At 39.3% G+C, this 27,286-nt stretch overlaps 1 protein-coding gene across 14 annotated transcripts in view; it reads right to left on the reverse strand.

Annotated features, from left to right (window-relative positions):
- LOC135200021 (unconventional myosin-IXa-like) overlaps window positions 1–27,286 on the reverse strand; it is a 137,221-nt gene that overhangs the window by 33,752 nt on the left and 76,183 nt on the right. For 13 of the 14 annotated variants that reach the window (XM_064228247.1, XM_064228244.1, XM_064228246.1 and 10 more), the window contains 3 exons: window positions 17,122–17,284; window positions 15,048–15,125; window positions 9,700–9,911 (listed from right to left, as the gene is read on the reverse strand). In XM_064228247.1, the coding sequence (XP_064084317.1) occupies window positions 9,700–9,911; window positions 15,048–15,125; window positions 17,122–17,284 (453 nt within the window). The remainder of the gene's footprint in view (window positions 1–9,699; window positions 9,912–15,047; window positions 15,126–17,121; window positions 17,285–27,286) is intronic. The other variant, XM_064228249.1, reaches the window with a different exon arrangement.

Consider the following 27,286-nt stretch of genomic DNA (forward strand, 5'->3'; position numbering starts at 1 on the left):
AGATTTAGCCATTATATTATTATTACTAATAATTTAACCCATACCACTACCAAACAGCATCTTAATACTCAAAGAGAGTCAGCTTCATGATTTCACATAGGAGACAAAAAATGAAAAAAAAAAAAAAAAAATTAAATTATAGTTAAGTACATTTTTTTCTCACCAAATTATTCTACCCTGTTTACCCTTAAGGTAATTATACATATTACCATGATCATTATTATCATTACAAGTTAAATGACACTAGCAAGTCAAATGTTTACTCTCACGAGGCTTGCATACGAGGCTTGTCCTTAATTGTGCCATGAAAGTTGGCACAAACTGAAGTTAAAATAGACTGAATACCTAGGTGAGGAAGATCAAAGGCTTGGAGGGATGTTTCCAAAGCATGACATGCAATTTACACTTAAGTAACAACCTCTAACTGGATGGAGATTTCATGTTCTTCACAACTTGGTAAGTTACCTCTATCAACCTAGACTGCCAATGAAAAATTTTAACAGCAGCTCTTACTAGAGCAATGTATTTATACTTGAGAGCATGAAAGGGTTCTCTAAATGTACATTAATCTATCAAACAAGTTTCTGTACTATTACCAGTTACAGTAATCTATTAAAAATGTTTCTGCACTATCAGCAACAGACTCCAGCAATTAATTTCAATTAAATCACCGGTAATGAATATTTTATTAAAAACTTACATTGACTTTAAACTTTTTTAAATGCTAAGGTATGAGCAACATAAAATAAAAAAGTTAGGAAATTATATTGAACCATCTCAGATAATTCTAAGGAGCAAAAAGCTATTAAATAACAGTGCCTGATCATTTTCATTCTATATTATAATAAAGAATAATTTTGCTTCATGATAATAAAACTAGTGTATTCCACAAAAAGACACTAGATTCAAAAAGTTTACCTTATACTGTCACCTATAATACAGTATTATGTATTAAATACATATGTCCCTACAGTTTGAACATGGCACATTCATCCACTGAGTAATCTACCACAAAGGGTAATTTGACACTGTTAGGGGTGAAGCATAGTATTCAGTCACAAGGACAACTTGAAACTGGAAAGGATGAAGCACATCTTGTCATTCCACCAAATATTTTATAGGGTTTAAATATTTTATGAATATATGCAAAGTACAACAAATTTAATTCTTCAATCTCCAAGCATAAAAAAATGACACCAAATACCAGTACTCAAGTTCTAAACAAAAAGCATGCAAGGGAACTTATAAAAGCATATACTGAAAAGCACTATGAATTCTTTCATGTTACTCTCAAAGACAAAGGCTCAATTTTTTAAATAAAAACACAAACCATTACTCATTTCCGCAAGTTACACATGGAGACAAAAGATCATATATCGTCTAGCAACTTTAGATATGATTTGTATAAAACCACTGAATATAATGCCTTTGCTTCATGTCAAACTTTGAATACACCTAAAAAGTTATTTTTTAATACGCCATACATGTTATTATTTAAAAATTAGATAATACTTTGCTCAGAACATTAATACTCAGTTCACTTTAGGCACCCTGTTCTCTTACCTTCCTGTAGTCACCAGCTCCTTGCTATTTACAGACAACCAGCTGTGTTCTTACAGATATGAAAGCACCACAATAGGTAAATTCTAAATTTTTCTAATTATTTTAATGAAGTAATTTTTGTTGATATGTTTTGTAAATGTACCTTTCTAACTGTCATAATTTTAAAATTACTATCCTCTATACATAAATCTATGCTGATGATTTTACTCATCTATCTTCACATTACTTTAAAATGATTAAGCAACAAATTCTCCATAAAAGATGGAATAATCATACCTCTTCTTTAGAATAAGTTCTGATTATCTGTTGCTGAATGGGAAGGCAAAATCAGATGAAGAATTTCAATCACATGAACATTTACCCTTCAAAGATTCAAAAGAATATAATAACAAATTTAAAAATATATGTAAAGAAAAACTCTTAGGGAAACAAGCTGCAAAAATCTGAAATTTATTCAAGAATCCTAAATAACAACCACATACAATTCACAAAAGAATGATTAAAGAAGTGTGTTCATAAACTGGAGACTAAACTTGGCAATTCTCTATCTCTGTATTAAACTAACCTAGTTTCCATTCTTCAATATTATGTTAAACAAGCACAATATATTTGGCTCATGTGTATCCAGTGATTTTACAGACTTTTCTTCTAAAAAACACTTTTTCTTCATCAATAATTCATTATCGCAAGAGGTTTAACTTTACAGAACATTAACATTTTCTTTTGTACTACCTTTACCCCATATTATCAAATGTTATAAAAAAAAAAACTCCTTGTTTAGTTGAAATTAAAAAAACACTTTCTTAGAGGCACTTCATATGCCAATACAGAGGCATTAGTATAATGAGCATGCTATCCTCACTATTGCAATCTCTTGCAAATTATATACTTAAACACTACTACTATACATTTAAGTGGAGTTGAATGATAGCCTTCTGGAAACCTAGCTCTTTCTGTTTCTCTTTTTCTTTATGCCAAGCCTCTGATACAAATTTGAACTATATAAAAATTTTCCATGTTTTTTATAATTTTCTTCAATCCTTCTTAACCCCAATATTAACTACACGATTAACTTCTAAAGTTGGGAACTCTACTTCCAAACATAAAGCTGGTTTATCAACCCTTAAAAATTTTTAAACTTAGAATCCAAGACACAATTCTACTCCAGGATTCCCATTGTTTTTCTTACCCCTCTTCTTAGTATCATCTAGTTTCTCATTCTTTGCACATCCTCTTAAGCGTACTCATATGGGGCGAGTACATCCACTTTTCCACTAACCATGCAGCACCCACCTCTCCACACCTTGGCTTTTGATTAACTTCATTACTACTTAAGGTAACTATTAATTTCAAGTTTCTTTCCTGATATACACTTGTATGCATGGCTACCCTCTTCCCTATCAAAGGCACCCTGCATCACTTCCAAACAGTCATTTCACAAATCCTACAAGACCTTTTCTATTACAACCGCAATCTTTTAAAGATTAAACATGAAGTTTTTATGATAAAACAAAGTTTAATGTATACTTACCTGGCAGGTATATATAATTTAATTCCCACCCGCCTCCCCTCAGGAGACAGGGTTCAGAGAAAATCTGGCCCAATTGGGAACGGTTCCTAGCGCTAGCGCCACGGTAACGGGGTGGTGGTTGCCTGAACTACTAATAGGTTACTAGCGTTTGCCGCGAGTTTTGAAAATTTCTGCCAGGTGGAACAGAGAATATAGCTATATATATACCTGCCAGGTAAGTATACATTAAACTTTGTTTTATCATAAAAACTTCATTTTAATGTATGACACTTACCTGGCAGGTATATATATAGCTGATTGACACATTTGGAGGTGGGTCAAAGACAGCAACATTCTTAAGAGTATAAAAATATTATTAAAATATTATTAAAACTCCAGGTTCCTTACCTGCTAAGGTAGCTGACTTCATAGGTCCTGCCTCTAAGCCTGCTTAAACCTTAGTAGCTCTCAACAAGGAAGTGTCCTGTATGTTGAAGAAGCTAAGACTGGAACTGACAACTGGACGTGACCAATGTGTTGACAGAACCGTACAGCCCTCTTATGCCACGGCATTCAAGCTAGTAATAGATCATTTACCTGAACTACACACACACCATCACCGGATAATACTAACAAGACTAAGAAAAGTACCTCACACTTTTCTCAGACGACCAATAAACACAAACACCATCACCTAATAAAATCAACTAGCTTAAAAGAAGGTTATGGGGTAGTAACTCCTTTGCCCAATACTGTACCAGAGGACACGTATGGACCTAGCGTCTGACAATTATCAAAGGTTGTCTGAACATCCCTAAGATAATGAGACGCAAATATTGAATTAGTTCTCCAATATGTGGATTCAATAATTTCCTTGAGGGCTAAATTCTTTTTAAAAGCTAATGAAGTCGCCACTGCCCTGACTTCATGAGCCTTCACTTTCAAAATACCAAAGTTCTGCTCTTGACACAACATATGAGCCTCTTTAATTAACTCTCTCATGAAGAAAGCTAGAGCGTTCTTCGTCATGGGTCTACTGGGGTCTTTAACTGAACACCACAGAGCATCAGACTTCCCTCTGATATCTCTTGTTCTTTCCATATAACACCGCAACGCTCTCACTGGGCAGAGAACTCTTTCTTGCTCGTGACCCACTAACTCCGCCAGACCCAAAACTTCAAAGGATCTTGGCCAAGGATTAGCTGGATTCTCATTCTTAGCCAAGAAACCTTCTTGGAATGAACACACTGCGTTGCCATGTCTCCATCCCACCTTCTTCGATATGGCCTGAAGCTCACTAACTCTTTTAGCAGTTGCCAATGCTACTAAAAAGATAGTCTTCTTAGCAAGATCTCTCAGAGAGGATTCCTCTAAAGGCTCGAATTTGCTAGAAGTTAAAAACTTCAGGACCACATCAAGGTTCCAAGCAGGTGGCCTGCATTGTGATTGTTTCTTCGTACCAAATGACCTAATCAGATCTCTAAGGTCTAAGTTATTCGAGATGTCTAGATCCCTGTGTCTAAACACTGAGGTTAGCATACTCTTATAACCTTTGATTGTCGAAACTGACAAGCGTAATTCCTTCCTCAAGTATAGAAGGAAATCTGCGATTTGGGTCACAGAGGTACTGGATGAAGACACTTTCCTGTTCTTACACCACTTCCGGAAATTGTCCCACTTCGACTGATATACTGTGATTGTGGAGGTTCTTCTGGCTCTAGCCACTGCACTGGCCACCTCTCTAGAATATCCCCTCGCTCTGACCAGACGTTCGATAGTCTGAACGCAGTCAGATCCAGAGCGAGGGTATTCTTGTGAAACCTGTCGAAGTGGGGTTGTCTGAGTAAATCTACTCTTAGAGGAAGTGTCCTTGGCGTATCTACTGTCCATTCCAGTACCTCTGTGAACCAACTTTGGGCCGGCCAAAACGGGGCTATTAAGGTCATCCTCGTTCCTTGGCTCTCCCTGAACTTCTTCATCACTTTCCCCAGTACCTTGAATGGAGGAAAAGCGTACAGATCTAAGTTTGACCAATCCATCAGGAATGCGTCGACCGCCACTGCTTCCTGGTCTGGAACCGGAGAGCAATAGGTTGGTAACCTTTTTGTTCTGGCTGTCGCAAACAGATCTACTACCGGACGGCCCCACAACTTCCACAGGCTCTGGCAAACCTCCATGTGCAACGTCCACTCCGTCGAGAGAAGTTGTTCTCTTCTGCTCAACAGGTCCGCACCCACATTCTTCTCTCCTTGTATAAACCTGGTGATTATCACGACCTTTTCCTCTTCCGCCCAAAGCAGAACTTCCTTTGCCAGATTGTAAAGGGGAAAAGAATGAGTTCCTCCTTGTTTTCGGATGTATGCCAGAGCCGTGGTGTTGTCCGAGTTGACCTGCACTGTCTTGTCTCGAATCAACTCTCTGAAGTGCTTCAAAGCCAAGAAAATTGCCATCAGTTCCTTCCTGTTTATGTGCCACTTTGTTTCTTCCTTGCTCCAAAGTCCCGACACCTCTTGAGGGCCTAATGTCGCTCCCCAACCCGCGTCCGACGCGTCGGAAAACAAGACGAGGTCTGGGCTCTTCTGCTGAAGCGAAATCCCTCTTGCTAACCTGCCTGGAGTTAGCCACCACTTTAATTCCTCCTTTACTTCGGCCGGAATTAGAAACTGGAAGGAATCCGGTTGCAATTTTCTTGGCCATGAATCCTTCAGGAAAAACTGTAGAGGTCTCATGTGCAGTCTTCCTAAAGAAATGAACCTCTCTAGCGAAGAGAGTGTGCCCAGTAGACTCATCCACTCTCTTGCTGAGCATCGGTCCTTCTTTAGAAAGTCCTGCACCTTCCGAATGCATTGGGCTTGCCTTTCGGGGGACGGAAAAGCCCGAAAAGTCACTGCCGATATCTGAATCCCCAAATAAACTATCTGTTGTTGGGGATCCAATTGAGACTTTCCCATGTTTACTAAGTCCAATGTTTGACTCAAGTCAAATTTGCTAAGTCAAATTTGCTAAGTCCAATGTTTGACTCAAGTCCTCCAGACATTGACTTCTTGATTGGGATCTTATCAACCAGTCGTCCAGATAAAAAGACACTCTGATCCCTCTTAAATGTAACCATCTCGCCACATTGGACATCATCCTCGTGAACACTTGAGGGGCTGTGCAAAGGCCGAAGCATAGGGCCTTGAACTGAAAGACCCTGTCCTGAATCACAAACCTTAGATACTTCCTGCTTCCTGGATGAATCGGAATATGAAAGTATGCGTCTTGTAAGTCCAGGGTCGCCATCCAGTCCCCTGGACGTACCGCTGCCAGTACTGAATCGTTCGTCTCCATAGTGAACTTGGTCTTTTCTACGAAAAGATTCAGTTGACTTACGTCCAGAACTGGCCTCCAACCTCCCGAGGACTTTGCAACCAGCTACGTTGACAGCCCAGGGATCTGCCTTCATATTCTGCCAAACTTCCCAAAAACCTTGAAGTCTGGAGGACTGAGTTTTCATTCTTTAGAGGGGGTCTTGGCTCCTCTTTTAGTGGGTACTCTCTTACCCCTAAAGGCGGGTCGAGCGAATGTTCTTCCTCGAAAGGGCTGTTGCGAAGGCCTAGTATCCTTTGGAGTCTTCTTCACCAACTTGGGTGGTAAGAACTTCTTAACTGAAGACGAGAGAAGATCTTGAGTGGCCTTCTGAGAAAGGGAGAGAGCTATATCCCTAATCACCTCTGAAGGAAACAGCTGTTTCGAAAGAGGAGAGAACAGCAACTCCGATTTCTGAGAGTTAGAAACTCCTTTTGAAGCGAAAGAACACAACAGCGATCTCTTCTTAAGTACTCCTGCTGTGAATAACGAGGCCAGTTCATTCGTTCCGTCTCTCAGAGCCTTGTCCATGCAGGACATAATGCTCTTAGCTGTTTCTAAATCCTGCGAATCCTCTTCTTCTAGGGAGTTCGCTAGTGCTCCCAAAGACCAATCCAGGAAATTGAAGACTTCAAAAGTCCTAAAAATCCCTTTAAAAAGATGGTCAAACTCTGAAGACGTCCACCAGACCTTAGCAGACTGTAACGCCTGTCTGCGTGAGCTGTCTACTATACTGGAGAAGTCCCCCTGGGAGGAGGCAGGTACTCCCAGGCCTAGACTTTCTCCAGTAGCGTACCATACTCCTGATTTAGATGCTAACTTAGCTGGTGGAAAAACAAAAGAGTATTTTCCCGCTTCTTTCTTATCCTTCATCCAGTCATTCACACGTTGAAGGGCCTTCTTCGCCGAAATTGACATCGTCATTTTAAGGAAAGAGGACTTCTTTGGAGTCCTAGTCTTGGAAAACTGTGATAAGGGGGATAAAGGAGCTGTCGGTTTAAATTCCCCCTCAAAAATAGCAATAAGACGTGAAGTCAGAACCTTATAATCTGAAGAAGGTTCCGTATTCTTTTCCTCAATTAATTCCAATTCCTCTTCTGCTGAAGAAATGTCTTGTAAATCATTGTCGTGTTGACGCTTCGTTGACGGAATAGCGTCCTGCCGCCTGCGTCCTGCGGCTACCGAGGAGTCGGCGTCCTGCCGCCTCTCGATGTCCTGCCGCCTGCGTCCTGCGTCCATCGTAGACACGCCTGCTTCCTGTCGCCTGCGTCCTGCGTCCACAATTGGTCCCGCGTCCTGATGTTTGCGTCCTGCTTCTTCCGAAACTATTTTCTTCCTGTGTTCTGCGTCCTGCAAAACCAAGCGATCGCTTGTCCTCCTAGTGCCAGTGCGCCTTGAGTCCTCGGCGAACGCGTCCTTGTCTTCCCTTTTAGAAGACTTAATGGGAAGGAAATCGTCCTTACGCCTCGAAGATGCTTGCTCAGGCGCATCCCAAGACTTCACCAGAACTGCCAGCTTGGACTGCATTTCCCTTAAGAAACCCTTCGTACTATCCTCCTGAATGGTAGACGACGAAGGAGGAGGATTACGAGCGGGACTGCGACCTAACGGAGAGCGATCTTGTACTCTACCCGACGGAGAAAGACGAGGGGAAGATACACAAGAAGATGGAGGAGATTCTCCCATCGAAATACCAGGCCGAGAAGGACGTATAGCGCCAGTGCGCCCTGAGTCCTCTCTAGCACGAAAAATCCTTTTCCTCTTGATCGGAACTGCGTCCCCGTCTTCCGAGGAGGACAACACCTCAGGACTACTCCAAGCCTCACGATCTTGAGCATGTCTCTCGAGAGCAGTTGATGTCCTGAAAGTCCTCTTGAGGGGGCGAGACACCACTGCATACCGACGTTCTCGCTCGGAAGTCGAACCTTCCGAGGACGCACACTTCCCAGTTACGCCTTTTCTGTGGCGAACTGCAACAGCCTGGGAACTTGCAACAGGACTGTTCGAAGGGACGCCTGACCGTGACAAAACCTCTCTCGCCTCCCTTCGACTGTCGACATGCCTTCTCCCTTGGGTCTGGGAGCTTGACAGAGGTCTAGGTCTAGGAGCACGAGAGAGACGATCAGACGCCCCCTCCACTACACTTTCACTGACATCGAAAGCACTAACTCTATCTGTAAGTCGCTGTATCTGGTCGCCCATGGACGCAAGGGCAGCGAACACCTTCACAATATTTGTATCGTTCGCCTCCTCCGATACAGCAGCGGGCGCAGGAGATACCTGGGGAGAAGGAACTACCAACTCTACATTAGAAGGAGCTGGAGAGGAAATACATTCACTCCTTTTACTAGAAGAATTTGACTTCTCACTACGAGAAACAGATCTCCTTACACGATCTTTCTCAAGTCTCTCAACATATTTCATAAATATCTTCCATTCCTTCTCTGATAAATTCTCACATTCAATGCATCTATTCTCCCAAGTACACACATTCTCCCTACACTTCTTACAAATGGTATGAGGGTCGACCGAAGCTTTCGGCAATCTTACCTTACACCCCTCTTTTACACACACTCTAAACATACTCCCAGTATCAGACATCTTTAAAGAACAATCCAAAGCGAATGCCAAGCTAACGTTTCCGAGTACAATACCAAAAATCCATGAAAAGTCAGCAACGAGAATGAAAATCCTAGCAGGGAACCACCAACAATGTTGCCGGTTCGGCTGGCAGAGAAAATCTGGCCCAATTGGGAACGGTTCCTAGCGCTAGCGCCACGGTAACGGGGTGGTGGTTGCCTGAACTACTAATAGGTTACTAGCGTTTGCCGCGAGTTTTGAAAATTTCTGCCAGGTGGAACAGAGAATATAGCTATATATATACCTGCCAGGTAAGTGTCATACATTAAACATGAAATTATTAAAGTACATGCAAATAATTTTCAAACTGCCCCACTTTCTATGCTCAGGTACTTAGTAATACATTTACAGACACATCACTGGCAATTCTTTCCTCATTTTATGCTATGCAAGTAACAATGCATATTTCTAATGACTATCATGTTTTGGATAGTTTTACGTCACATGATTATTTCAATTACAATAAGTTGGCATGACAAAAAAGAATATGCTCACCTTTTCAATATTTCTTTTTCTCCAAAACCTTATGGTTTCAAGCCTCAATAAATATAAAAACACCAATGTTCTTAAATTGGCCTCAACTTTAACCAAGGAAATTGTATTCTGTAGAACATATATTAAAGGAAAATGAAACATACCTTATACAAGCCATTCTCCTCTAGTGAGATAGAGAGCCTAGTGCAAGATTCTCGCAAGTTGTTTTCGGGTACACCACTTGTGGGTCCTCCTCCTCCTCCACCTACAGCCCCCATTTCGTCGCTCTCTCCTCCTACCAGTGGAACTCCACTACTGCTTTCAGGAATATGTATTAGGGCTGGTGTTGACTGTGATTCTTCCTGTCCTGACATGGCTGAAATGAGTAAATCGAATGAATGAAAAAGGGTTGAAAATCCACGCCATTTTTCCAAATAAACTTTTACTTTGGCAGTTTTTTATGATCTCTCCAAAAGGAAACAGCTGCAAAATTCAGTAAAACAACCTGACTGAAAAAAGTCTTGCCTAACTTCAGTATCACTTAATACATAATAATACGTGATTTCCATAAAACCAAAATTAATAGTAAACACCAGAATTATTCATGTGTCCTCTCTCTGAAAGGCCTCCAACTCCTTGTGAAAAAAAATTGAATTTACTCTTAGGTGCACATATCATAAATATGGTTTTCCCCATCTACTTTTATCCAACTTTAAAATCCATGATAAAAATGCTGTCTACCAAGGCTATGACTTTATGATACCTCAGTAGACTCAAGATGCTGATGCCATCCAAAATGAATAGTATACATGAATTTAAACAAGCAGTCTGAAAGTACTGCTACAGCAATAACTGATCTTCCCTACCAAAACCCTAACCAACTCCCTGGCTTATGATTTAATGAAATGCTCATGGAGACATGACTGTCTTTTTCAGAAGTAAATAACCTAACAAAATCTTTTGACAATATGATTTTGAGAAATATGAACGATCCCAGTCGATGCTAATTTTAGTGAGAAGGAATGGTTAATGTCATAAGTAAAATCAATTCTATGGAGAGTGAAAATCATTATTCTATATTATGGCAAATTACACAATGAAAAATAATGGTATGTGCAAACTGACTGAGACAGATGGCCAATCTTCTGAAAAGCCAAGTTATTACAAAGTTCAGTAAAATACTATCAAGAGATTAGAGGTAAAAAGTTTGTACCGACATCCAACAGAAGGAAAATACTACATCCCAACAAAAGTATAATTATGAGATTTTAGGCATTGCAGTAATATAGTACCATTTATCTGCAGTTTGCTTAGGTAAGTGTGAACAAGTATTTGCAAATGCTAACAGCACACAAATCATCCAACAGTATGAACATGAGCTCACATTGGGTGGATGTACATACAAAAAAGATGCTCAAAATATGTAAGTACCAGGAAAGTTTGGTCAACATGTGTAGTAACATCACACTTAAATTGTGCAAACCCCATTCAGGTTTTCTGGTTAGTGTATTTGTTGTGTTTTATTTTTTGTTACTTGTACACACAACCATTCAACAATTGTGTTTTTATTTTCAAACATTAAACACTGTCTATATTTTCTTGCTACTTGTAACAGAAGCATTATAATTATACACATTCATACATAATTATATAGACTACCTACATGACTTCTTATATTCAAATATAGTTACTTTTTAACATGTAGTTTGGATGAGACACTTTGCTTCCTAAATTCATTTGTTTGTCTAATGTACACTTTATAAAAAAAAAAAGCAATATGGCAAATTCTTTTTATTTAATTATTTATTAAGTTAGTGGGTAGTCAGAGTTGGTCTAGTATTTTGACCATAGTATTTGTAACCCTTGTCCCTATTAGTGGGAACACACAATGGGTCACTGTATTAAATTGTCATCTCTGTAGATGTTGAACAGGAAGCTACAATTCTATCAAAGATGACATGTTCAAGAGTTTTACAGTAGAGGTATAATAGCTCTCTGGTACTGAAAAGTGTGGCATTGTGGCACCTCTACAAAATGTGGCCACTGATATCAGGCAATGGGTTTGTATTCGCTAATTTTGCAAGTGTAAGTCTTGAGGTGACAAACTATATTACCCGCTTAAATAAAGGTCATCAATGATAGCTGAACAGGACACCATTGAAAAATGGTCTTAACAGGTAACAGGAACACTTAGAATAAGGAAATGATTTTCATTGAGCTAGGAAACTTCTAGGCTGCCTTAAAATGCATAAGTATGTACTGCAAAAAAAAAAAATAATAATAATAAAAAAAAAAGCAGTGTATCAAGTAACTCCAAGATGCTCAGAATCAGGAAATAAGTGTTCCTGATGAACAGTCAGTTGTGCCTACTAATATAGTCTATACCATGTAAGATAAGAGAATTTACAATGCATCAAAATAATTCCTCATAATGCTTAAGCACTCACTTCTTCTCAAGATAATCATCGAAGTACAAAAACTTAAAACAAGTTGTCATAGACAAAATGATCTTTTGCCCTGCCCATGACATTTCTCTTTAGTTTGAAAAAGGCCACGTCGGAGGGCAAAAATACCAAATTTGTAACTAATTTGTATTTTTCATAACTAACAAACCTGAGGTCTTAACATTGATTTACTAGCGCCAAGCTGGAAACCGGTAGAATTAAAATTACACTTATGAGATCCAGGGACTAATGGCATCTATACCAGGTCACGGGGCATGTATACCCAGAATGCCCACGGCTACCTGTGACCCACCAGTATATTTCTAACCCAGTTTAGACTGCTAGAGGGGTGGTTCGAGGTGGGCCTTTACCTGTTAAGACCTCAGGTTTGTTAGTTATGAAAAATACAAATTTGGTATTTGTTCATATACGAAACAAACCTTCGGTCTTAACATTAGGATAGACTTACTATTGGAGGGAGGTAAGTCTCTACAACTGACTGGGAGTTTGCCACCTTATCCGTTTCCAAATATATAGGGAAATTCTAAGAGAATGGACAATGAACCTAGGACCAAAGATATAAGCGGATCTATTGGTTTTCCCCCACTGGGTGTAGATACCATTCTACTGTTTACTCTTGTCCCTTGCAACTGCCACCTTCACCCCTCTTTTCCCTATTATCCAGAGGGGTGTGTTGCTACTGAAAAGTATATCATCACCTAAGATAGCTTCACAGTATGGCTGACCACCTCACCTGCATCTAGTCCGTTCCAGCACATGACGGTACTCTCCTTCATATTGCCCGTAGTTAAAGGAGTAGGAAGAAAGTAGTAAAGAAAAAAGACCAGTCATCCCATTCATTCTACTTTCATACCTTCATCTTAGACTAGACGCAAACTGACCCGCCAGGGGCACTGGATGAACTATATCACTTGTTGGGCCGCCACCACTGGACCCAAGGAAAAGGTGTCCAAGGATCTATGGGCAACATCTTTCAAATAAAATGAGGTGAAAGTTGTTTGGCATTTCCACACACCAGCTTTCAGAATTCTATCCACAGACATGTTCTTCTTAAATGCCAGGGAAGCACTCACGCCCCTGATGTCATGAGCTCTAGCTCCCAATTGGCTATCTGACCCTCTGTCTTCTGCCGTATAAGCATCTCTGATCGTCTCCCTTAGCCAAAACGATATTGTATTCCTGGACACTTCCTTCTTGTTCCATCCTGTACTTACGAACAACCTCCGGCACCCCGGCCTGAGGTGCCTTGTTCTCTTTAAGTACTCCCTTAGTGCCCTGACGGGGCACAGGAGCATCTCAGCTTTGTCATTAGTCCCTGGATCTCACAAGTGTAATTTTAATTCTACCGGTTTCCAGCTTGGCGCTAGTAAATCCTAATGTTAAGACCGAAGGTTTGTTTCGTATATGAACAAATTTACATTTTATTGTAATATTCTTCTATTTTATTTTAATAATAACGGCATATTCTTGCTACATAAGAAAAAAATGTTAACCACTTTGTTGTTTAGCACTGAACATTTAATGAATTCCATGATAAAGTTTATTTCCTCATTACCCTTGCCAAAGACTTAAAAGTATCCTCCAAATTCATATTCATTACCAGAGAATTTGTTATCAAAACACTACTTCCATTCTCTGTTAAGTATATCTTAGTTTTGCCAGACCACTGAGCTGATTAACAGCTCTCCTAGGGCTGGCATGAAGGATTAGATATTTTTATGTGGCTAGGAACCAATTGGTTACCTAGCAGCGGGACCTACATTTTATTGTGGGATCCGAACCACATTACATCAAGAAATTAATTTCTATCAGCAGAAATAAATTCCTCTGGTTCCGTGTTGGCCGAGCAGAGAATCAAACTTTAGACCACCGCGAAATCCACTCGCTCAACGGGGAACTACTACCATTCTCTGTGAGGCATCAAGTTTCAATTAAGCATATTTTGAGCACTTATGAGATTTTTTAATATAAATTTTGAAAAAAAAAAAAATTTTGGATTGTACTTACTCCATCATAATTCCTGTGCTCATTAAAAACAAATGATGAAAAACATTAAATTTGTGGCTATATTTAAGAACTAAAAAAAAAAAAAACCCTATTCCAAAAAACAAGCAATGAATCACGTAGTTATCTGGAACTCCTTTTTTCACCAAAAATAGCCCTAATTTAAAATAAAGACTCCCAGCACCCTTGCATATAAATGCTGAATAAAATGTTATTATGAAAATATCCTGTATTACAAACACAAACATACATACATGCAAGAATTCAGAACAATATACAAAGACAAACTTACTTATCAATCCAACTTCAACTAGTTAACTACTCAACAGACAAAATTTCAAAACAAACCAAACATCAAATTTAGGAAAATGCACAACACAGGCAGATGGAGCTTATGTTTTTTTTATTAGTTTATCAATAAGTAATACATAAGAACTTACTGTATTTATCACTGCAAAATTTCAAGTCCTTTTAACACTCAAGAGTTGGGAAGAAAAGAAATCCATTTGAAGGAAGCATTTGCTTGCAGAAAAAGCTTCAAACTATTCATGAAAATTATGTCTACAGTCTAAGCAGAAGCTATGATAGTATGGTGAGTTTTGACATGACAGGATGAATGAGTATGCCCTAGTTACCTACAATTATCAGTCTGCAGGCCACTTAATTTTAACTTAGGATCCTCAAAAAATCCAGTAATATGTTGGAAGTTCATTGGGAAAAAGGACACACTTTAAGCTACGCCATACTTTTATGCTCAGCTCTTATGAGATTACCAACTAAGGTATACGTACCTACAAACATGATCCCACTTACATGACTGGGACGATATCATCACTAAATTTATACAAGAATCCGCTCATGCGCTGCTATGACAACAAATGAAACAAACTGGTAATAACGCAGATGCTAACCAGTAAGCAACACTACATTTAAAAAGCCCCTTCCAACATCTAATTATGATCATAACAACAGCTAAATGCTACATTGACAGCTAAAGGCAGTTATCATCAATACCAGAGGCTCATTCATGAACAGAGCTATACCTTCAAGGTTGAACTTCAGACCCCACCGCTCCGATTCATACTGAAGCCAAGTTTTTTCAGCTTCAAGAGACAGTTGGCCTGATGGAAAAGGAACTATTGAATTAAATCATCGAGACAGTAATGAGAAGCAAATTCAGTACTCCACAACCAACGGCAGTATTATGCATGTTAAAACTATTATCCTTAATAAATCTACTTGAACATTAAGATTTGTATGTACTACTTGCAAGCATATAGTTGCAGTCCTTTTCCTCTACAATAATGAAGAAACCAAGTGGTGAAAGGAAGAACAACCAACAAGCTAATCTCTATTTCCCATAAAAGTGAATACTTACTATAATAGAAATGAAGCAAAATCACTTTCAACCAAACTTCACTACAAAAATTAACCTAGAGAAAAGGGTCAAAAGCTTCTATAAACTTAATGTGGTCACCAACTGCAATTCAATTGAGTAGACAGTTTTAAAAGCTCATCCAGATGTTGCTGATTATTTTACCAGATACAAATTAAACATTATTATTATTCATCATGATGGAGCTATTCACTCTACTAGACCTTTGAATGACTGGCTATAAACAATGTAAGCTGGGACACACTTAGGATCCCAACCTCTTATGTTTCATATACTATGCATTAGCTTACCTCATTCACAAAACTGCTTTCAAGGTATATATTTTCAACTTTTTTTTTTTTTTTATTATTATCCATGTTCACTTTTTTCTACTTGTGCATTACCTTGCCTGATTTTGTTACATTTTATTTACTTTTATTTCTCAGAAACTTGGTGGCAAGAAAAAATTAACACAAATCAAGTAGGCCAAGTTGGGTATCAAGTTCCTCTTGAATTTATGTTAGAGAACTTTCCAATTACAACTTCATGAAAAGGCCTTTCACGTGATGCAGCTACTAAATACCAATTTCTAGTGACGTGAAAAGCATGGACACGTTGACAAATGTATCACATTATAAAATTTTAATCTATGATTTTCACATAAACGCATTACGATAATGCCAAATATTTGTCTAAACATTAGAATTATACATGATCTATTCAACAGCCATATGCTTCATGTTCATGCACTTAATTTTATAGAATTTTTCTAAGTAGAACATGTATCACACCTCTGCGTTGTTAAATGAAAACTAGTACGTATATTGATAAAGTCTCTATCAACCTTGCAACTAACAGTTCAATTCCTCTAAGGCAAAATTACCTTTAGTAAAATGCATACTTTTGTTTTAATTTTAATTCTATCCAACAAGGCTGCCTTTGTCAACTCTAATATCATGGATGATAGTATCAAGATCAAAACTTAATTTCCTTTCCCAAAAAAATCCCAATGCATTAATGTAATTAAATTCTAATTACAGAAAAGAGTAAGAGCACACAGTCTTTACTAATCAACTTATAACCATAAATAAAGCTCCTATCTAAAATGATTAACAATACCAGAATACCTAGAAAAAACTAAAAAAAAAAATCATGACAAACCACTTATCACATGTGACAAATAATGATAAACAACACCACTAAATGTGTGTAACTTATTTTCATGAATCTCCCTTTGTCTAAGAAATTTAAAGAACGATTCAAATAGCTTATGAAACAATGTCTTCACTGCTATAGCAAATCGATGTCAATAGTACTAAAAGCTTTCTTATAACCTTTAGACAAATATTACCTTTAGGAGACAGGCAAAACAAGTGTCTACCAACTCTACACAACTGCCCAAGATACAGATGTTAATAAGAGAACATTTCTTAGCCAAAAGCTTGGTGAAACATGGACAGAATAATTTCATAAAATTACAAGACCAAATAAAACCTGGGCTGTCCCATTATTGTCAGGGAGCATTTTTCCACCACAAGAGAAAACTACTACAAGCACAAGGAAACTTTAAAATGTATTGCACAGTATATAAATATAAACTATTCATAAACCAAATATCAAGTCTATAAAGAGCCAAGAGAAAGTCACGTACGATAAAAAATCATCAATAACTGTGCCACAACAATCATGCCAATACGTACAGTAGTTAATAATACAGAACAAAAGTACGTCACTGAACTTACGTGCCACTAGGCTATCAGGTGGGTATCTGAATGCAAATATCCAGTCCTCTTCTACTTTGAGTATCCGGCCAGTGATTCGAGCATAGTATTCGTAGTTGGAGCGGCCAAAAAGGTTGCTCACCCCAAAATTGTCGATGAGAAATTTCATGATCTGGGAAGCCACCTGCCACCAAAAGTATAGTTCATCACATCTACAGCAAATACAAATAGCTCATAACTCACAAAAATAATACTGCTATGAATATGAAGACTTGGTCTTAATAAAAATGATAAAACTTTAAAAAGATTCAAGTAAAAATAGCTATAAGATCAAAATCAAATTCACTTTACATTAACATAAACATGGAAATTCTTAAAAGAAAAACAACAAAATAACTTTTGGTGCTCTTTGGGACAATAATATTTCACCACAGATTTAAGCTACATAAATAAAATAATTTATAATTACTCCACTACACACATTACTTTCTGTCTGTGATACTTTGTAACAACTGTCTACAGCATATTTTAACCAAACATGAAATTAATACTACAGAAAAGCAAAAGCTTCCAAGAATTATGTACAGTATACATATGCTTCCAAAAGTGAAAGTAAAAAAAAAATTACCTATACTATACTAGAGGTCAATACAAAATAAAAAGTTTTGAAAATTAATGAAGGAAAAATTTAATTCACCCTAACTCTCCTTAAACTAATGTGAATAACAGCGATATTGTTCATAAACATCCTAGTGCATTGGTTTCCTATCTAATGTCTATGATGAGGTTTCTACCCTATGCCCAAACTCGTTTATAAATGACATTCTATGGTGACCCTACCCAAACTTATGTAGATCTTACAGTTGACTAACAAAAAATGTTAGAAACTTGGAGTATTGATGAATTGGCTGTAATGTTCTTTGTCTGAATATTGTAGGATGTGGCAGTTGCATAACTGTTTGGGCATTTCATTTTATAATTAGAATGCACTTAGTAATTTTGATAGCGATGGCATTTACATTAGCTAGTAAAAATTTATTATAAGCAACCAATAAAACATATCAAGAACTGACAGGGTTGGTGTCCGGATTTTTTTTATTATTATTATTATTACTTAGAACCAGTTTAGTCCTGGAAAAAGTCAAAATCTGACTTCTACTGTGATGTCTCATTTCTTTCAGGTTTACTAAATCATCAACTATTACAGACTGGGTCACAGAGATAGGGCACAAGAAGCAAAATTTTGTTAGACTGATTTCTATTAAGTTGATTACTATTGCTACTGTGCAAATAGTTTCTCAATGTCTTTAATTGACTAAATATGAAATACACTCACTTTTGGAGAATTTTTAGTGATTTACAATTACAGTATATTCACTCTTGTCTGACCCTTCATTTTCCAAATTCACTGCAATCACATGGATTCAACACAAGTTTAACATACTATATTAATGATTTACATCTACTATTTCAATCTAGTACATATTAAATGAATGCTCAGACCATCCCATTACAAAGAACTGTTACCACCATTTTTACACCTCTATAATATAGTGTACTTTATCTTACAAATACTGCCTGAATGTTCAACCACAACTGCATTAATTCTCCCTCTAGTAAGTTATTTTATGACGAGTAGAAACAATTTTCTAAAACAGATTCTTTACACGCCATTCTTTTCATAAGAATTATTTGGTTTTACCCTTAAAATATTATTTGGTTTTATCCTTAAAATATGAAGTTTAAACAGGATATTGTACCGTTCTTTTCAATGTAGCTTTTTCTTTTTTAATTAAGTTTTCCTTCAAATATAGCCCTGTTTCTTTTACTTGGCTAGGTGATAGAGCTACACCTAAATTACATTATAACTCGCTTTAGTATTAATCAACCCCATAACAAAAGTCATGTATATGAGGTCATCTTATGCTAGAACATTAATAATCTTTAGAAATTTAACTTACTGCAGCATTCAAATTCCCTTTTGAAAAAATATATAAAAATCACTTGACCTTTCAAACTTGCCATTCATTAAAATATGATATTGTTATGATACAATAAAGTTTGTTCATACTTACCTGGCAGATATATATATAGCTGTATTTTCTGAAGTCCGACAGAAATTCAAAAACTTCCGGCACACACAGTGGTCGGCCAGGTGGTTAGTACCCATTCCCGCCGCTGGGAGGCGGGTATCAGGAACCAGTCCCATTTTCTATTCATAATTTTTATTTCCACTGTCCCCTGAGGGGAGGTGGGTGGGTACTTAATTATATATATCTGCCAGGTAAGTATGAACAAACTTTATTGTATCATAACAATATCATTTTGTTCATGAAACTTACCTGTCAGATATATATATAGCTGAATCCCACCGTTGGAGGTGGGAAGGGACAGAATAGAAGGATTTTGGGAAACAAATGCATGCAGATGATTTACATCTTGGTTCCACCTGTTAGCATTGCTGGCTTCGTGGTTATTGCCACGTAAGTCTGCTTGTGCTACTAGAGTTGCCAGCGAGGTAGAGACCTATATAGCTGGTGCACTCCAGATGATCTGTCAACAGGGGCGAGACCACGACGTGACTAGACCATATTGACCATACCATGAGGGCTAAGAAGTAAAATAAATATATATATAAAAATATATATCACCACCTGACCAACCTAGCCAAAGTTAAGGTGTGTTAACTAAGGCTTAAGAGTTAAGAAGTCACCGTTGTCGGCGACTCAACTACTAAATTAAGAGCTCTTCCTAACCATTTTCTACAGGATAGGATGAGTGGTACTACTTGCCCCCAAGATTGTGTCTGCAGACACGTATGGCCCTAGCGAGCAGCAGATCTCATATGCCATCTTCACATCTCGCAGGGAGTGTGAATTGAACACAGAGTTGCTTCGCTAAAACATGGTACTCAGGATGTTGCTGAGTGCCATGCTCTGTTGAAATGCTTCCGAGGCCGCGCCCTCACCTCGTGAGCATTCAAATCAAAAGATTTCAAATCTTTGTGCCAACACAATGAAGGAGCTTTTTTTGAAAGAACTCCTTAACAATAAAGCCAGGGTGTTCTTCGATATGGGCAAGTCTGGTCTTTTCGGAACACTGCAGATTGTCCGTACGACTTCGACTTTCTTGAGTTTTATGTAGATAAAACTTGAGAGACCTGACAGGGCACAGGACTCTCTCTGGCTCCTGCCCAATAACTTGTGCCATCCTTGATTCCAAGCTCCTGGCCCAAGAACAAGACGGGTTTCCATTCTTAGGCCACAACGGAAGGCTTAGAGAACGCACCGCCTTGTGTTCTCTAATGCCAAAACTTCTGACGATGGCTGAAAACCTCACTAACCCTCTTTGTCGTATCTAGGGTGGTTAGAAAGGGCCTTCCTGATCACGTGCAAGAAGTTAACAGGTAGGAGATGTTCGAATGCTTTGACATCAAGAACTTCAGACTATGTCTAAGTTCCATATTGAAAGCTTCGATCTGGACATGCACAGTCAGTCAGTCTGTACTAAAGTCAGGTGACCGACCAGTTGACCAGTCAGACGCATCAAGGACAGCAAGGCTGTACCCTGAAGACCATAAGGCACTATTCTTCGCTGAAGGATGAGTGTCTGGACTGCCTGGGCGATTCAAGCTAAGCAAACCTTGGGGTATGAACGCAACCCAACGTCGTTAGCGAATCAACTCCTGAGCCACTCCTGACTCGAGCTTCTGGTGCCAGGAGAAAGGAGCGAGGAGCAAAAAGGCGATTCAGTCCCGAAGGACGAATGCCTGACAGTCCAACCTGGTCTCATGTTAAACGATCATCGGGGGTGTGTAAACGCAACCGACTTCGTCAACAAGAAACTCAGGGCTACTATGTGTCTCCTGATCTCGCACGAGTGTCTGACTCCGAGAAAACAGGTGAGACAAAAAGTAGATGGTGAGCGAGTTTCGAGATTCCACAGAACTCAAAGATCGTGAAGGGCTTTGTTGTTTGACAGAAGCAAATCTCTGAGCCCAAAGGCCGTCAACAACATATTTGCGTATTCTTTAATAGTTGTGACTGCCAGCTTATCCCATTCTTCAAACGGAAAGGGAAGACGGCAATCTTATGCTGTCAACATCTCGATAGTCTGAACGTAGTCAGACTCAGAGTGGAGAGGTTATAGGTACCTTTCGTGATAAAGTAGACCGACTCTCGGAAAAGGTCCTTGGAAGGACGTGACCTCTGTGAATCTAGGATCTGAAGGCCAACATGGGGCGATTAGCGTCATTGTCGCTCCCTGTGATGGTATAAATCATCTTATTACATTTCCTAAGCGTTTGAAAAAGGGGAAAAGAGACTAAACATCCATCCCTGTTCAATATCATAGCGAAGAGATGTATGAAAGGACGTTCCTAAAGTCTCCATAACTCTCAACATACCTTCTAAAGAAAGATTCCACTCGGAAGTCAGTAGTTGCTGCCGTCGATCGAGACGATTCGTACGGACTTTTGCAATCCTGTAACGAACCTCTAGAGGATCGTTACATTCTACGTCTGTTGTTATAATAGGCTCTTTCTCGTAAACCCGAACAGGGACCGAGAGAAGATACTTCCTAAGATATGAGAGAGCTGTGGAAGATCAGAGTTGATATGGACCACTGGTTCCAAAAAACTCGTTTCCAGGACTGGAGGGACGACAGAATTGCTTCCACTTCTTTCAGATTATGATCCAGGACATCTGAAACCCTCTCCAGATGTCCGGCACCTTCTTTCTATCACCTCAAGTGATACTTAACGCACCGAGAGATGTTCAGAATCATTCCTAGATCTTTAATAAAATTTCAGTTTCCCGGTAGGAAAAAACTGTAGAGGTCTGAATTGCAGTCTATTCAGGGAAACAAACTTCTTTAGGAAGGAAATGGTCCCCAGCAAGCTCATCCATTCCCTCACAACAGTATGTTTACTTCCCTAAAAAGGCTGCGCTTTGCCTAAGCAGGAGAGCATAAATAGTGAAATGTTGCGGTAGACCTCGTAGTCCTATACCGTGCGGTAACGAGCACCGAAAGGAGTAAGAGATATCTCTGAGAACATAGTAAGGCAAAACGAATGCAATGTTTATTCATTCATGTAAGAAATCCCCTCAATCTAAGGCTAAAGTCCGTGATTGTAGGGCAGAGATACAGTTAGTCAGTCAATCCCGCAGGAGAGAGAGAGACGTAACTGCCAGCACAGAGATACGGTTAGTCAGTCAATCCCGCAGGAGAGAGAGACGTAACCTACAGCGCATGACAGCGAACGAGCTGGTACTGCCTCGTTTGGACTGGCGGAGAGGACAGTGACAGCAGCAGCTTACGATCGTCGTCTCTTAACTTTATGCCTGGGTTGCCAGCTACCCTATTCTACGAAGAAATATGTCCGTAATTTTTAGCATAAAGAGACTCTCAAGCTGGTATATTTAAGCGAAACAGAAAACGCTAAATATATAGATGCGTTTGTGTCGTCATAACACTACCATACAACGGTAAAAGATAAATCGGAAACTCCTGGAAGGCTGCAGGGAGTAACGATTAAATATCCTTAAATTAATAGACAATAGACCTCTCGGTTGCCATCCGAAGAGGTAACTACAGCAAGCGTATATGACTTGAGCCAACCAGTAGTAAAATAACGCAAGGCAAAATATGATATTATATTGCAATAAAGTTTTTTCATACTTACCTGGCAGACATATATACTATAGCTGAATTCGGAAATACAGCTACATACATATCTGACAGGCAAGTTTCATAAACAAAACTCAAGAGAATTGAAGCGGACAGCTCAAGCTTCTTATGTTATTGGACATAAGCGTTCATTGACGTAGTCTACAAGTCTATTTCTTGTACGAGTCTGCGAATGATGAATGAGAGCTCTTCCGAATCTTGTCAATAAGACCTTATCCGCTTACGCAATATAAAGTTAATGAGAAGTTTGTCAATGAGAACTAACCCATTTACGGGACAAAGAGATAATTTGTCAATGAGGGGATACCCACTTACTTGAAAAAACGATAGTATATTGTCAATGGGGGAAATTCACTGAATTGACAAAACGTAATCCAGGAAGTCGAGCATTTTATTTTCGATTCCCGTCTCAAACGAGGAAGGGGCAAGAATCCTGTTAAGAGACGGCTTACGACAGGTAGAACGACGATGTTCAATTCGGCAGCGTAATCCGACTAGGAACTAACAAAATCTATCATCTGAAAAGCCCTTTCAGATGGGCTAAAAAGCTTGCAAAATTATCCTGGGAAGAGGAAGAAACTCTCCAACCAGCTTCCTCTCCCGTATCAAAATTTATTGGCAGTATGGCAAAGGAAGTCCTGTCTTGCGCTTTCCTCCTTTTGATGAGTGCCTTTGCAAGAATCCTACTGAACGTAGCCGAGAGTCCTGACGTGCAGGACGTCGAGCTTTTACATCCCATAGCTGCCTTACCGCAAAGTCTTGACTGCGGTAGAGCAAAAGAGATCTTTCCTTGAGCTTTCCATAACTCCATCCAATCCTGGACTTTACGAAAAGCAATATTACTGACAAAGACCTCTATAATTCACGAAACCCGTGGTCTTGCTGGGTTTCGAAAACGAAGTTGCCTTTTCACTTTAAGCTTCCTCCGAAGCACTGCTTACTTCACATTCTTCGCAGGCGATGTAGAAGGGATCACCGAAGTTAGGTAAAAAATCTTTAGGCCCAAATCAGCTTGAAGACTTCAACAGAAACGTTCAGCCAGGCGACACACCTGGCGTGCGCGCTCGGCGTCCACTGACTAGCAGCGAGCACGCTCGGCGTCCATTGGCGAGCAGCGAGCACTCTCGGCGCGCCCCCCGCTCGGCGTCCACTGGCGAGCAGCGAGCACTCTCGGGCGCGCCGCTCGCGCTCGGTATCCACTGGCGTGCGCTCGGCCTCGGCGTCTACTGGTGCGCGCTTGGCGTGCACCCGCGCGCGCGCCTGGCGTCCATCCGAACGTCCCGTCCAAGCCGAGCGTCAAAAAAAAACGTGCAGAAAAGCGTCACGCTCCTGACAGGCGTCAATGCAAGCGAAACTGCCTTCAGGGAAGAGCATTAGACATCTCGGAGAAAACCGACTGCACGAAGCAGTCTCAGGTGAAGGGTTGATCGTGTGAGAATACGCGGGGCGAGGGAACGCCTTCTTATTCTCACAGCAACAAAGCTAGGACGTCCGCGCTCAAAAGCGTCCTGCTAATATGACTTGCTTTCCCTTTTCTCGGTGGAAAGACGTACACGAGTTCAGGCGACGTTCGCCTTCTTACTTCTCACTGCAACGCATGACGAGAGAGAGAGAGAGGACGTGAAACGTCCTCTTCTATAAAGCTTCTATTTAGAGGGCGCGAGTCCTTCCGAAAGCTCCAAACCCTGCGCAGGGAGGACGCTTCGGAGGACGAGAAGCAATCCTTCAGGATTCGTGCACGCACTTTGGCAGCCTGGGAGTAACTTCAGGTCTGCCGAAGGCACGTCAGATCGGTGGGAGTTCCTCGTAACCCTCCTTCGGCTTTCGACATGCTCTCTCCCTGTTCCTGGGAGTCAAGCAGAGGTCCCGGCCTAGAGGCGAAATAAGGCCGATCTGACGCACCCTCCACTACACAAGGGGCACTGTCACTGCACTTAGCCACTTCACTTTTTGCTCTCCAAAGCCAGCACTTTCGATTCTAAGTTACGAATCGATAGAGTATCAGAGAAAGGTCAATACCCTCTACAGAAACTGTTTAGGGCCCGAAGGCAACATTACAGGGTTAGGAGTAACTACAGAAGTAGCACTTTTCACCACAATGATAGGAGAGCGAGCACCTTAGATTCCAAGATACAGATGGAATCTATAACGTAAAGGGCATTACCTCACGAGACATATTTATAGCCCGTAGGCCATACTACAGGGTTAGGCAAAATAGTCTACAGGTAGGTTAGCCTACCCTGACTTTGTTTACTGATTAATTGCGTACATATGAATCATACGTCTTCCTTATGGAATTAGACAAAGTCTCACACTCCTTACATGACAAATCTCAACAAAGAAGCAAGACACATAGCCCTCGTGCATATCGAGTGCGGAACTACCGAAGCTTTCGGTAGCCACACCCTATCTTAGCAGACAACACCCTCTGAAACTAGCCTAACTAGATTCAGATAAACAAAAATGAATCATATTCAAAACAATTTAAGATAGCGTATGCCTAGCCACAAATCCAAGTCAATAAATCAAAAGACAATTAGGATATTTAGCGGCCATGAAGTTTCCAAAATCCTAAGACGGAGGTACTGAAAACAGGTGTTTCCAGCACCGGCGACAGAAAAATTATGAATAGAAAATGGGACTGGTTCCTGATACCCGCCTCCCAGCGGCGGGAATGGGTACTAACCACCTGGCCGACCACTGTGTGTGCCGGAAGTTTTTGAATTTCTGTCGGACTTCAGAAAATACAGCTATATATATATCTGACAGGTAAGTTTCATGAACAAAATATATATTTTTTTAACTCTTCTGGTAAAACTCTACTAATATTCTCGCTTAAATGAACTGCAAGAATTGTCATGCATCAACCTTTGCAACTGAAATAACCAGTGTCTTCGCAAATGAAAAAAGTTTACATCATCCATTACAAAGTCAAGGTCTGAAGAAAAAGAGGCAAAGAAGGGATGAGATGCAGTTAAGTAAGCTTTAGGGAACAATACACCCACCCTCAGACAGAAGGGATATTGTAGCAATGAAGGAACATGAGCACATAAAGAAATTAACCGTGGTGGTAGAGAGAAGCTGCTAATTTTTACAGAATTAGTGAAGTTATGGTTGACTAGCAGGCATTATGAGGCTGTCTAGGTGAAAGAGGATACTTTCCAGCTAAGCTGTACTAAGCTGAGAATATCTGCAGATTATATGTAGTAAGGCCATCTTACAATGGAAGATGATGATGACAAGAAATAAGGGTTAGGTCAATGATGAGATGAACCTTGAGTTAATCTTGTTAAGTATGTTTCATATACTAAAACATATCCCCAATTATGAAAGTAATTCCGTACACAGATGGATGAAACCAACCTAAAGCATTTCTAACTAATTTGAAGAATGTAAAACTTCAAAATATCTGGCAATTTAGTTACAAATGTCACTGCAATTAAAATCTATCTTTAGGTAATAATATACAGTATATTTCTGAATGAGTCCTCTAAATACTTTATCATTAAAAATTATGACAGTCAGTGGAGTTTCATTTATATGTAAGATTTTCTATTTTCTAGTATTCTTTTCCTTGTCGGACAATGTCATGTAACAAATATCATACATTCATTTCATAAAAAGGTGGATATAAAAGCAATCGGAAACTTCTTCAGTTTACTAATAAATGCACTATTAATAATTAAGTTTAACAACAATCACAATTAAAATAAGGCCATTAATGTACCCCCTGAAGTTCAGTACAACATAGTATCAACATAGAGATGTACTGGATTATAAAGCAGTGTCTGATTGTATTCATTGGTGTAGGTAGGTGTGAAAGTGGTTTTAAGGATTAGGGGATGGTTCTCTGGTACTCATTGCGGATTGTCTGGTGCCACACCAATCAATGGCGTGCCTGGGAACCATCCCTATGGCCATAAAATCATTTTCATCTGTGCTACCTCCACAAATACTACCAGAAACTGCTGAATAACCCAGTACATCAACTTTTATTGAGACCATCCTGTGCTGAACTGCAATAGTTTAACAATAACAGCCATATTTTAAATTTCATTCTTTTTATAAATGAATGTATATTATATCAGTAAAATGAAGATGTTCATGTTTCTGTCTACACCTTTATCTTATGAAAATATTACAGGGCAATTATTACACAACCTTTCCCCCTACAGGGAAAGGAATTACTAAAAAAAAATAAATTACCTTATTATAACTTAAAACTACACTGATGCCAAAAAAATTTTTAATGAAATTAAATAATTGATAATAGTAATAACAATTATTCATTATTATTATTCTCAAGAGATGAACCCTTTTCATATGGAACTAGTCCACAGGGCCCACTGACTTGAAATTTAAGCTTCTGCCAAACAACAATACGTGACTCATAATTGCATGGAAACTAAGAAAAAGGAAATCAACAGTCTGCCTAGCTTCCAAAATCAATTATCTTAAAATTAGAAGCTGTTTAAGTTCTAAAAACTTTCTATTTTTA

The sequence above is a fragment of the Macrobrachium nipponense genome, chromosome 26 (assembly GCF_015104395.2).
Source record: "Macrobrachium nipponense isolate FS-2020 chromosome 26, ASM1510439v2, whole genome shotgun sequence".
Classification (NCBI taxonomy): domain Eukaryota; kingdom Metazoa; phylum Arthropoda; class Malacostraca; order Decapoda; family Palaemonidae; genus Macrobrachium; species Macrobrachium nipponense.